The sequence below is a fragment of the Myotis lucifugus genome, unplaced genomic scaffold (assembly GCF_000147115.1).
Source record: "Myotis lucifugus unplaced genomic scaffold, Myoluc2.0 scaffold_6, whole genome shotgun sequence".
NCBI classification, from domain to species: domain Eukaryota; kingdom Metazoa; phylum Chordata; class Mammalia; order Chiroptera; family Vespertilionidae; genus Myotis; species Myotis lucifugus.
The window spans coordinates 7,373,897-7,386,388 of NW_005871054.1; the positions used below are offsets into that span (position 1 = coordinate 7,373,897).

A 12,492-nucleotide genomic window follows, 5' to 3' on the forward strand; every position below is an offset into this window, starting at 1 on the left:
AGCCCTCTCTGCCGTGGGGTCCAGGACCCAGAGCGTCCAATGGGCAGCTTCTCCAGGATCCCAAGAGCCCTGGGATCTGCTGCCCCAGCGGCCGGGCCTCCTGGGCTTGGCAGGGAGGCAGATCGAGCCCAGCCCAGGCCGCAAGCGCGCCCCCCGCATGGACAGAAAGCCCTGTTTCGGTTACCTTCCTGCCAGCGCCAGACGGTGATGGTGTGCTCGGGGTCCACGCCCACCGACACCAGCAGCTTCCCGGTTGCGCTGAAGTTGATGTAATTCACTCCCTTTGAGTGGAAGCACCGCAGCATGGAGAGGGTGTGCTTGGTCATGGCGTCCCAGACGTGGATGGAAGGTGTTGTTCCTGCATGCGGGAGGCATGACAGAGAGCTCAGGCTGGAGAACGGCCGAGACAAGGCAACACCTGCGTTCGTGTAAAAGTCTTTAAGACCAGCGTTCAGGGGCCTTTCGGCGACTGGGCCTGAGGGACCTACAGCCTGACCTGCCAGAGGCGAAGACAACAGCAAGCATCTGCTGGGCTCGTAGAGACAGGGACTAAGGGCACGTACGCCCAACGCGCACACCGGTGGAGGGGTCGCAAGAAGGAGACGGATGAGGTCAACGCTTTGTATCTGCGACTCAGCCAGATACAACCAGCAAACATGACGCAGCGGCATGACTTTGCTGTGCAAACTACTCACGATGGAACAGCCTTACCTGGGGTCTCCGCAAGGTCACCTGCGTTAGGTGGGCAATGGCAATGAGGAAGCGTCGGGGGAAAACAACAGCTAAAGTCAGTCACGTTTCAAATAGTGAAGCACTCAGCACCAGCATCAGAAAGTTTCAAATTAAATGTAAAAATGGACATGGCTCAATGAAGACAAGCAGGAAGGTATGTTTGTAAAAACTGCCTTGAGATGACAAAGCTAAAAAACACACACACATGCTTTTCACAAACGTGAGTCAGTTCCCATTGGTCATTGGCAGTTTCCCAGGCACAGAAGACCCGGGGACACACACCGGACTCTCTCCTGACCAAGCACAACCACCAGGCTTCAGACAGGAGGCTCTTCATTTGATCCCCTGGGTTTGAAAAATCTCACCGGTCCACAGGGACGGGGGCATGCAGTGATCGGGAAATCAGCTATGGTCTGACTTTATAGTTCCTCAGAACCGCCAATCACTGGATGTGTTAACCCAAGCAACTCAGAGGCATTCGGGGCTCAAAAAATCAACAGCAACGTCAACAAGAAGGGGTGGGCGTCAGTGACCCACCCTGCCCTCTCCCAACATTCCTGCTCAGCGTGGAGGAGCTCGGCTGCACCAGGACCCGCCTACCTATCTGGCTGGTGGCCACCACGTTCCTGTACTTGGGGTGCTGGTTCACCGTGAGGCAGAGGATGTCGTCCGTGTGCTCCAGGTAGAAGCTCTGGCTCCCTGGGAGAGAGACGTGGAGGGTGAGCGGGGGAGCCTGAAGACCTCAGGGCCAGCCCACAGCTCCGTGCGGCGTCTTTGGAAATGCCCTGTGAAATGAATCAGCCCTGGGGAGACAGGAGATCACTTTTCACATGTACATAGTCTGTTTCCGATCTGAGAGAGGAGCTGGTGTCTTATGTAACACACGTCAGCTCCATTCGATCCTTCCTGCTGTCCCGTGTGGGCCCAGAGCACAGTCCAAGTGCAGGGGCTTCCAGAGTCCAGAATGAGGAGGCTGATGGTCAAAGTGGCCACTGTAAACCTACCCTCATGCCTGGGAATGGAAGGTGAATGATTGACATACAAGGAAACAGCACATCACTATTAAAATAAGAACGAGAGGCTAGAAAATGGAGAAAATTCACAGAAAATTTCAAGGCCCTCCTTCCCCCCCAAAAGACAAGTCACTATGTGCCCAGTGATTTCACTGCCTAAAAACCTATGCATGGGCAACTACACCAATTGGGAAGAACATAAAAATTTGAAAAGCAATAAAAGGTTTTAAGATATGAAGCAAATAAGGCAAAATATTAACATGTAAATCTGGTGGTAAAGCTATGGGTGTCTATTAAATTAATTTCTGAAGAATTCTTTTTGCACTTTGTGTCTCTTTTTAAACTTTTTAATGTAAGAGTCATATAGTTAAGTTTTGGGTATTTTTGTTTAGTGTTTAAGTATTCTCATTCTCACTGTAAACCTAGCTACATCGTCACAACAAGCAAAACTTGAAAATCTGAGCTGCTAAAAAATTGGTCACAGTTAAAAATGAGTGAGGAAAGCTCCCCTAGGCCTTGGAATCTCTCTATTCCCCACGCCCTCTTTCTGGCTTCTCTCCATCCCTGTCAGCCTCCCGGGAGCTGATAGCACCTTGGACACCTCTCCTGACCTTGACACATTTGACACTTCTAGCATGAGCCTGCCCATTTTCTAGGACTAAAGGATACCAGTCTGGAATAGAGGAATGGCTTTAAAGGGAAGAGGATGCTTACGCTGTGGGGCACCTAAATGTGGGCCCGTGCACAGAAAGGCTAAAACAAAGGCCTGTAGTCAGAGGCGGTTTCTCGGGGCTCGGTCACCTGTGGAGAGGTTCTGGACGACGCCGGCCGCCGCGGTGTGGAAGATGATGTCGGCACCCTCGTTCAGGTAATGCAGGTTATTGCGACAGTCAAATCCTCGGTAGCCAAACACGTGGTCGAGAGCCAGCTCCTACACCCCCACACAGAGATGAAAGCGGCCCTTAGAGGCACAGCCCGCACTGCAGGCGCAGCCATGCCTCTCATGGGACTGCAGGGCCCGGGAAACAGCCAACCTCGCGCTAAAAACATTCTGCTGCTTGTCCAGCTGCGGATAAAATGCAGCCCCCCACCCCATCCCCCTTTTTTTTAACTGCCTGGAATGCTAGGGGCACAGGCTAACACCTAGAATTATAGTGAGTTTTCTAAACAAACTAGATTTGCTTCCCAGCTCCTCAGGTGAGCCAAAGTCTATGGGTTTGATGCCCTATAAAGGTTACCTAGACGTCTGTCTGCGCCTTGGCAGGCACTCGTAGGGGAGCTGAATGGTGGCTCCGAGATTTGCTCTGATTCCCACACACACAGCTGGGCCTGGCAGAGCAGAACAGGGAGGCAAATGCCACGCTCATTCTGTTGCTGGGTGCACGCCCTACAAAGTTTCTACAGAATTTGCATTTTTTTTTCTCAACAACTAGATACTGTTCTGGGTTTACAGTCTTTCTCTTCTTCCTGTCTTGTCTCCCATGACAAAGAGCAGTGGCTGAGTTGGATCAGACGAGCTCCTAATTCAATCTGACGCACATGTATTGTTGGCAGTGCCTCTGTGCCAGGCGCGATGCTGGTTGGTGGGAAATGAGTAAGAAGAGGTGAGTTCCATTTTTCCATGATCTCTGATTCTGGCCTTTTCTTTCTCCAAAGCTCACCAATTTCGGACATCAGATTAATTCTCCTAAAGCACCACACCATGTCCTTACTCAACAGCATCTGCTAACTCTCACTGCCTATGGGGAAAAGCCCAAATTCCTTACGTTGGCACAATGAGCCCCTACACACATCTCCTGTACTCCTTGCTCAGGCTGACTTATCTAGTTAGCCATGTACCATGAGTGTTCCTATCTTTATGATTTTGCTTTTAAAAATATCTCTCGTCTTCTCCTCCTTTTAACTTACTGAATGTCTGCCCAGCCCTCAGTCTCTCCCCCGCCACCCCCACCCTCACCCCCTTGTGTTTCCCAGAACTATGTGTGTGTAATTATGTAACCCCCAGTCCTAGTGGACAACTGACTCAAGCTGGGCCAATCACATGGTTTCTCCCAGGAATTTAGTGGACTTCTCCCAAAGTCCACCAAAGCAGTTAAAAAAGTCTGCAGAAAAAGAGGAGACTGAGTCAGACACACAGTTGGGTAGACGAAGGCACCATCTTGGCTGATGATGGCTTTTCAGCTCCTGGATCTGGTCTCTACTGAAGCTCGGGTGTATTTCCTGACCTGTGCTGGGTTCCATGAGAAATCCCCCCAGTGAACTCCTTTTCCAATAAGTTTGAAGATGGATTTTTCTGGCCTCCATGAGTTCAAAGTCCAGTACGGGAGACCACTGAGCCACAAATAATGGCAGCAGGGTGTGTGGCAGGGAGCAGGCTGGGTGCAGGAGGGTTCAGAGTGAAGAGCATCAGGAAAGAGAAGACGTCAGCAAAGAGCCTGGAAGGACCAAGGTTTAGGGCAGGAGGAGGAGGAGCTTCCAATCTGAATGGGGCTTGAGACGTTCTAATCAGGGGCGTAAAAGCCCAAGGCAGCTTCAGGACCACTAGGCAATAGGGGTGGGAGCGGAGACTTATGTTACAGTGAGAATGACAGGAGATGAGCTTGAACGGTAGCGCCTGGTAAAGTTCTGAACCCATTCATTTGAATCCCAATCGGCCGGGATGTGGGAATCAACTGGGTCTCAACGCCAGGGTGAAACGTGAAGTTATCTTTCAAAGAGCTGATAGGGCATCAGGGCATGAGAGGGACGGGGGTCCAAAGACAGGAAGAACATTAGGAGGCCTCGCCCAGAAAACAGGTGGTTACCAGCGCCACCATCCCAAGTCTCAACCACTGAGTCCACACCCCTCGCCACTTACTGGCTTGGTGACCTTGGGCAGGGGGCCTAACAGGTCACTGAAATGCCCTGAGCTCATGTGCTCATTTGCAAAATGGAAACAATGAAAGTACTTACCCCCTAGGTGTGAAGCATAGTACCCGGTGCAGGGTGAGTGCTCAAAAAACAGACAGTGAATAAACTCCCGCTCTCCCCTAGGGGTACCCAGTATAGGAAAAAGGAACCAGATTTGAAGGACATGGGACATTCTGAAGTTAGTACTGATAGGACCAGAGGCAGGGCTGAGGGAATGTGACAGTGGGATGGGGAACACAATGCTGTGTAGGAGGGAGAAGGAACGAGACCCATTGGATCCATCCAGGTTCCCTTGAAGGGACCTGCAGATGATGTCCGCCAGGTGTCAGAACATCAATATCCGGTTAAACGCAAGTGTTTAACCTCCTCACCTCAACCAGTTTCTTTTTCTTGGTGATGTTGTTCTTCTGGAGTTTCTCAGGCTGGGGAGCTGCTCTGCTGACGGGCGGTCTGGAACAGAGAGTGGCCAGGAGAAACAGTGTTGACCAAAGGCAGCAAGCTTGCTTGTTGGGCGTGGCTCCTTTCTCCCCCCACCCCCTCAGAGGACCCTCCACCTAGGCTTATTCAGTCCTCCCCCCTTGCCCACCTCCACCCACCCCCTGAAAAGCTTCTGACATTAAGGGTCCTGCATGATGGGACCTCGGTTCGCAGGCACTGAGGTGGTCATCGGGGGTCAGTCCCTCCCTCCCAGGGGCTGGGAAATCCACGTGAGCCAATGGCTGACTTTAACACCAAAAGAGGAGCCTGAGCTTGAGAAGGTAGAGGCCGTGCTTCCGCCATTTTCAGACAGGACCCATCAAAATCGTTCAGAGTTAGGTAGTGAAAATCACAGCATGGGGAGCAGTGGGACTCACCAGCCCGGCCTGGGAGCCATGGCCTCAGGTGATTCTCACCACACAAGAGGGCCAGCAGGAAGCAAGGGGTCAAAAACAGAGAACCACCCTGCTCCATCCCGCAGGCTCTGGTCTAGTTCCACTGCTACCTTCACAGCAGAGGTTGCTTTTCCCTCCTCAGTTTTGGAGATCTGGGCCTCTCCACTTACTTAGGAGATTTTATCATGGGTGAGCCCTCATGGATTCTCGGCCAATTTTGGGTAACCTGGGGCTCCTTTAAATCGACCTATTGGAGTTTGGGAAACCACGGATGGGTAGGGGAGACCCGCACCAGCACCGCCGCACGTTCCGAATCCATTAGTTATTGCTCTTGGGTTAGGTGAAGAGAAAGGATTACCTTGATCCCCTTGGAAGCAGCAAACAAAGCCAAGTGAGAAACTTAGTACAGTTTAGAGTCGCATTAGCAAGCACCTCATTCATGCACAAGCACTTTCCAAGTGAACAGACATTCCTGTGTGGCACAAACCATGCTTCCCGGGCATGCCAGCAAAGAACTAAAACAAATGAAAGAGTGCACCCGTCTACAAATTCAGAAAGCTCATACCCTGGCGTCTCTGGGCAAACTCTGCACTAAAGCGCCTACAGAACGGGGAGAAAAAAGGAAGCCTTGTCAATGCTTCCCACGCGCTCTCCGGGGCCTTGCGAATGCGCCTGGGGACGCTGCTGGTTTGCGAGTGTGCTGGGGACAAGCGTTTGTCAGAAAAACAACCCCGTCCTCCTGGATGGCACTGGGCGTTATGCACAATGGATGCTTTGTTTTCGAATCAAGTTCAACTCATAATTTAGCCTAATAATTCCCCGTGTTTCTTGGTAGGGCAGCTTGCCTGCTGGAACGGCTTGCATCTCTGTGCCGGGGGGGAAAACAAACAAGCTACCTTTATTTTCTCAGAAACTCTTCAATCAAAACATGTTATGTAACCATACATGATCGCTGGATCCCATGGTATTATCATCAGCACCGAAGAACGGGTAGCGAGCACATCTCTGCAAAGTGACACCCCCGGCTGACGTCATCGCCGCCAAATGGGGCGAAACCAGGAGGCCGGGGCTTGCCAGTTCTCGCAATGAGACACTTCCTGCACACTAATTATCACTTCCCAGGACATCTGCTCTTTCTTCTGTTTTAGTGGGACTTTCAAATGAAATCCGTGGGTTTCTTCTTTCCCCTAAGAAGGTTTCATTGATGACAAAAGCAAGCCAGGGTCTGAGATGGGCGCACGGGGACGCTGGGACTGCAGCATGGTTCATAGGGCAGAATCTGAGATTCAACGCAGGGCTGGTCTTCAGGGTACACAGGGTTGTATAATATGGCACATATTATACAGTGTGTATAGAGTATGCATACAAGCACAGACACTGTGTATTAATATATACATTAGACTGTATATATATATATGTACACACGCAGCGGCAACCCCGAGGATGCTTTTTTTCACCTTGATTTTCAGTTAAAAACAGAAAAGTAAAGCAATCTCAGAATGTTCCTTCGTATTCACAAGCACATGTTTACAGCTGCATCGCCTCAACACCGAAGGTGAGGGGGCAAAAGGGAGACACCTGCGTAGTGGCAAACTCAGCGGACTGAGTCTAGACCCCTGGCGGAGGTGGGCTCTGCGTGAACGCTTAGCGCTGGATGCTCAGCGAACACCGCTTTGGCAGGGTGCTGTGAGTACTTACTTGACAATTCCCTGCCTCCAAAGGAAAGCAAGTTAAAACACAATACAAGCATTAAAGGCTTCTCTCCGGGCATCTCTACACAGTGTTTGTCACATCAGACATGGGAGGGACTGCCAAACATTTCCAACACCGCCGAACGCTGAGGGTTAGCATTTTTCAGTGGATCTAAATCCTCCCAGCCTCAGGGGCCCCTGGAAATGTGACCCTGGAAAGCTGTGCTGAGGTGGGAAAGAGTGGAGCGCATGAGAGCATTCCCTCACAGTTCAGGCCAATGAAGTCTTTGTAGCTGGCTGTTCCCACGGCACACAGGATGGGAGGGAGAGCGAGGAAGGTGAGTGCCATTGGGAATCAGCAGGGACACTCAGAAAGGTTAAGAGTTGGAGGTGAGGGGTGGGGGTTGGAGGTGGAAGGAACCCAGACACAAAGGGGCCTCCTGGGGCAAGGGGGGCTTTGAAGACTTCCAGGGAGACCAAGGAGCAGGAGAGCTTCCATTGGGCAAGAAATTTAAGGAGGGAGCCTGGCAAGAGAGCAAACGAATTGGATAATCCAGAGAGAGGACGGTGGACTAGCTTGGGCTTCGAGAGCAGGAGAGAAGCTGTGCCAAGGAAGAGAGAGTGACGACAGGAACCCCAAGGAGAGGCCTGTGAACTCGGGCATGTGCTGGATGCTAAGTAAGGAGGCGGCCCTCTTCGTGCCCAGTGCCGGGGGTGTGGGCTGCTGAAGACCCACCCCACGCCTGGGGTAGAGTCATCACCTCATGCCCTCATGTCCCCTGTGGAAACGGCACATTCTGTGGGCAGGGAAGGTCAATCCCCGCTGTTACCTCATTGGCCAGCCGCTGGACTGCAGAAGAGGAAGCTTAGACTCACTTGAAGATGTGGAGTGTCCCTGACATAGGCTCTCACCCTACAAAAGGCCCCGAAGGGAGGCCAGGGCCTGGGTGCCTGCTCCTTTTTGCCTCCTCCCTGGGCTGCTGGGCCAGCAGAGCGGGTGCTGGCCTGAGTTGTGCAGGAGAGGGTTCAGAGGCTAGGGTCCTGGGGAGGCTTCTGAAATGACCAAGGAAGAGAGGAAAAGCAGTCACAGCCTGACAGCCGACGGGGGAGTCAGGCTTGGAAATCGGGTGAGAAACGAAGTGGTTCCGAGCAGCTTCTATAGAGGCTGTGGGTATGGAGAAACTTGACTCCACTGAGCCAAGAAATGCAAGTTTGAAATTGTTTTTAGCGTTTTAGTCAGACAATGTTCAAAGTGTCATTGGAGGAGACGTCATTATATTCCAAAATGTGCTATAAAAATGCTCCAGGAGTTTTCAAAATGTCTTGGGAAATCAAATGACTCTTCCTCTTGGTTTTAGATGGAAACCAGTGGATGATCTGGAGACTGTTTAGATTTGCCCACAAACAAGAGCCATCACCCCATGGATGGGCTTCAGGGGCTCAGTGAAAACCCTGGCACTCATGCCAAATCGTGTTTGCACGTGTGCATCTTTCTGGGGAGAAGGGAGCACGCTTTGAGCAGATTGTGGGGACAGAGAGAGAGAAGAGAGAAGAGAGGAGAAGACCAATGTTCTAGGATATATCCAGGTTTAGAAAAAGTGTCCAAAGCCATGGGGGGCTCTCTATCATCAAAACCAAAGAAAGTGGATTATGTTAAATGTATTCTTATGTCTTCCAGAACCATCTGTAGAGCTGCTCAGTGATGAAGTGGAGCAAAAGGGAGTCAGGCAGGAGAACTATGGGTGACCTGAGGGCCTCCCATCTTACAAATGCTCTTGACTAAAGCCTACAATGCAACCCTTAAAAAATGGGAATATAGTCTTAGACATGGCCATTTTAGGCAAATATTAATGTATTTGGGTGAAAAATGGAAGGCATAAAGGATGGAGTAAAGGGAACCATGAGTAAGGTGGGCAGACTATTGAAGAGGCTACTATAATAGTCCAAGGGAGGGATGATAAAGATCTTGACTAATGCAGTGGTTGTGGAGAAGGAAACAAGTGACTATTCAAAGAAATGTTGGTGACGCAGACTTCAAGGACTCTAACTGATTAGCTCTAATGGATAAAGGAGGAAGAGCAATTCAACTGGAATACCAGTTTTTTGCTTGGGCGTCTGGGTAGATGGTGGCACCACTGACTGCAACAGAAGAAGATTTATAAGGAAAGACGATGAATTCAATTTTGGTGTGACAAATGTTGGATATCTGCAGGTTGGCTATACTAGTTGGAAGTTCAACTGAGAGGTGGGACTCAAAGAGATTTAGGACCTTGGGAATCATCCCCCAATGGGTGGAATATATGAGCTTAATCAGGGTACAAAGAGAGGGTGGCCAAGGGTGAAACCCTGAGAGCCAACAGCATGTGAGGGGCTGGGAGAGGAAGCAGAGATAGGACACTGAGAAGGAATGGCTGGAGAGGCAGGAAGAGGTGAGTGGATTGGACTTGGGAATTAGGAAGTCACCATGTCAGCAGGATGATAGGAACAGAAGACAAATGGAATGGGCTAGAGAGTGAAGGAGAGGCTTGGTGAAACCTGGATGAGAAGGGGAAAAGGGAGGGAAGGTGAAGGTGGGGATATACATGTCAGTGTATAAAACAGTGGTTCTCAACCTGTGGGTCTCGACCCCTTTGAGGGTCGAACGACCCTTTCACAGGGGTCGCCTAAGACCATCGGAAAACACATATATAATTACATATTGTTTTTGTGATTAATCACTATGCTTTAATTATGTTCAATTTGTAACAATGAAAATACATCCTGCATATCAGATATTTACATTACGATTCATAACAGTAGCAAAATTACAGTTATGAAGTAGCAACGAAAATAATTTTATGGTTGGGGGTCACCACAACATGAGGAACTGTGTCGCGGCATTAGGAAGGTTGAGAACCACTGGTATAAAATAAGTCAAAGGATTTGTTTTTTCCTTGAAGAGATCTGGATGGGGATGGGACAGACTGGAATGTGTTTCTTGGCTTCGGACATGGATCTAGCTAAGGGGAGTAACAGATGAGAGATGATGAGGGAGCTCGGACAATGGGGGGCTGAACAGGAGGAGAGATTCACTGGGGGGCTGAACAGGAGGAGAGATTCACTTCCTCTGAGAAGAGAAGAAAGGAGGTGAGTAGTGTACATGGGGGTGGAGGATGGGAGGCAAGATAGAGGAGACAGAAATGAGTATAAAAGTACAGTTCACGCCCATTGGCTTCTGCTTTCTCAGTGAAGGAGGTTAGAAAAGCCATCTCCAGGAGTGGAGGGGGCAGGATGTAGGCAGAAGGTTGAGGAGGGGGCAAAGATCTGTCTGACTGCTGACAGGGTGGCAAAGGGAGCCAACCAAAGACAAGAATAAAAATGAATGAGCAGACTCTGGTGAGGCAATCTGCACGAATGTCACTTTCTAGTCAGAAGAGTGAAGAGATGGGTTGTAGGAGAAATATAGGGGTGAAGAGCTAAGAGGACTGGAAGAGTGACATTTAGGTAGGCAAAAAAAAAGTAAGGCCAGGAGGGAACTGATGAACCTAGAAAAAAATGGTGGTGTCTAGGCACTGGATGTCATAATAGGGATGAAGATAGGGTGTACTGAGAATGACAAATCTAAAGGAGATTAAGATTAAGTCACTGAAGAAGAGAGGCACTATGGGTAACAATGTAACCCATGGCATGGCAGGAGCTGAGGTTGACCAGTTGACTATTACCTGAACTCCTCAGAGACACAAAGTTGATAAATGACAGGAAGGAAGGATGGAAGAAGGCAGAGCATAACATGAACTTCAAAGGAGTGGATGGGGCTGGTTTAAAAGCATGCCAATATATTTAAACACACCTATAAAAAGCACCCTGATCCACCGAACCTTACGCTCAATAACATCATTTCAAGGGGCACAAATCGTGCACCCTAGCAATTGCTCTGGTACCTCATCAGTTACCACATCACGACCACACAACAGTAGGAAGAGGCAAAGTAAACAACCCCGGTAGTATCCATTCCCTCCAACTGGATAGCTCAGAGATGTCTGGAGACTGGATTAAAATAATTGGACCCAACTCTGACACTGTCTTCTAAGAGACGCTCCCTTTCTGTAGAAAAGCGTTTACCTACTTGTGATAAGTGAGTGGGTTTGGGTCAACTGATTACACTGTAGGAATATGATTTTCTAGGTGCATAAATATTTTTTAAAAACATTTTATAGCACTTTACTTCTGGATTTTTATGGCCTGCCACATTTTTTGCAATAAAAAGCAAGGAAACTCTTCTCTAATGAATGGCAGGTTTAATTATTCATTATATAGACATCATTACTTTGCTTCAAACAATAGAAAATCAAGAGGTTTGAATAAAGAAATCATTTATGATGGTAACATTACATTCCCTTTAAAAATCAACTAACTATTTAACTTCTGGTGGAGTTACATAGCTAGACAGTGGGCCTTAAAAATGATTAATTTCAGTGTTTCAGGGTATAATAGATACTCAGAGCAGCTGAGTGTAGAACTCTCACCAAACCCAGGGGTGACGGGAAGGAGAATTTAGCTGAGAGAGCAATGCTCTGGAAGAGCAGGGACACCCCTTACCCTGTTTGCCCTATGATGTGAGGTTTGAGCTTCACGTACACTCAACATATATGCAACGGCAGGTCTCTGTACTGACTCCTGCCCTCTAAGGTCACTCTGTCATCACAAAGGGGGTTGAAATGCAGCGTTAGAGGTTCCTCCCCATTTATTGGACCAAGTGTCAAGATAGGACGTAGCAGTTCTGACAGATCTCAGTCTGGTAAGTTCAGTAGCACCTGCTAGCAAGGTTGTCAGTTCTTAGCAACTCTAACAATACAAGCTCACAAAGAAGCTATTGATCAGGGCGACAAAGGGCCTCTGTCAGGCCTGCCGAGCTGAGGACTGTGCCAGGAGAGCTGGGCTGTTTATTAGTTGACATCACCCTGGAGGGGAGCATGGTCTGCTTCCTCGTGCTCATTGCACCTCAGGCAAATTGAAATGTGAATTTTCTGATTAAATAAAGCTTTTTTTTTTTAAATTGAGGGCAGGTTCTCCCAGTGGATTTCTGTCCTTAAACATAGCATAAATGTTTAGAAAAAAAGTGGGATTACCAATAGATAGATGGTGATTTGTTTCAATTCAGGGACAGGCATCTAAACGTTTCCAATATTTTTAAACTTTGCTACCAATGAGAATATTCTTTGTTTCACTGCGAATCTGCCGACAAAGAAGCTTTGTCTGTAAAAATAGGTGTGATGGCTACAATAACACAGAATT

General features: G+C 49.0%; 1 protein-coding gene across 2 annotated transcripts in view; it reads right to left on the bottom strand.

Annotated features, from left to right (window-relative positions):
* EML6 (echinoderm microtubule associated protein like 6) overlaps positions 1 to 12,492 on the bottom strand; it is a 187,420-nt gene that overhangs the window by 13,317 nt on the left and 161,611 nt on the right. Inside the window, exons 28-32 of one of the 2 annotated variants that reach the window (XM_023746785.1) lie at positions 5,886 to 5,894; positions 5,027 to 5,105; positions 2,547 to 2,676; positions 1,333 to 1,431; positions 185 to 358 (exon numbers count right to left, since the gene is read on the bottom strand). In XM_023746785.1, coding sequence (XP_023602553.1) covers positions 185 to 358; positions 1,333 to 1,431; positions 2,547 to 2,676; positions 5,027 to 5,105; positions 5,886 to 5,894 — 491 coding nt within the window. The remainder of the gene's footprint in view (positions 1 to 184; positions 359 to 1,332; positions 1,432 to 2,546; positions 2,677 to 5,026; positions 5,106 to 5,885; positions 5,895 to 12,492) is intronic. The other variant, XM_023746778.1, reaches the window with a different exon arrangement.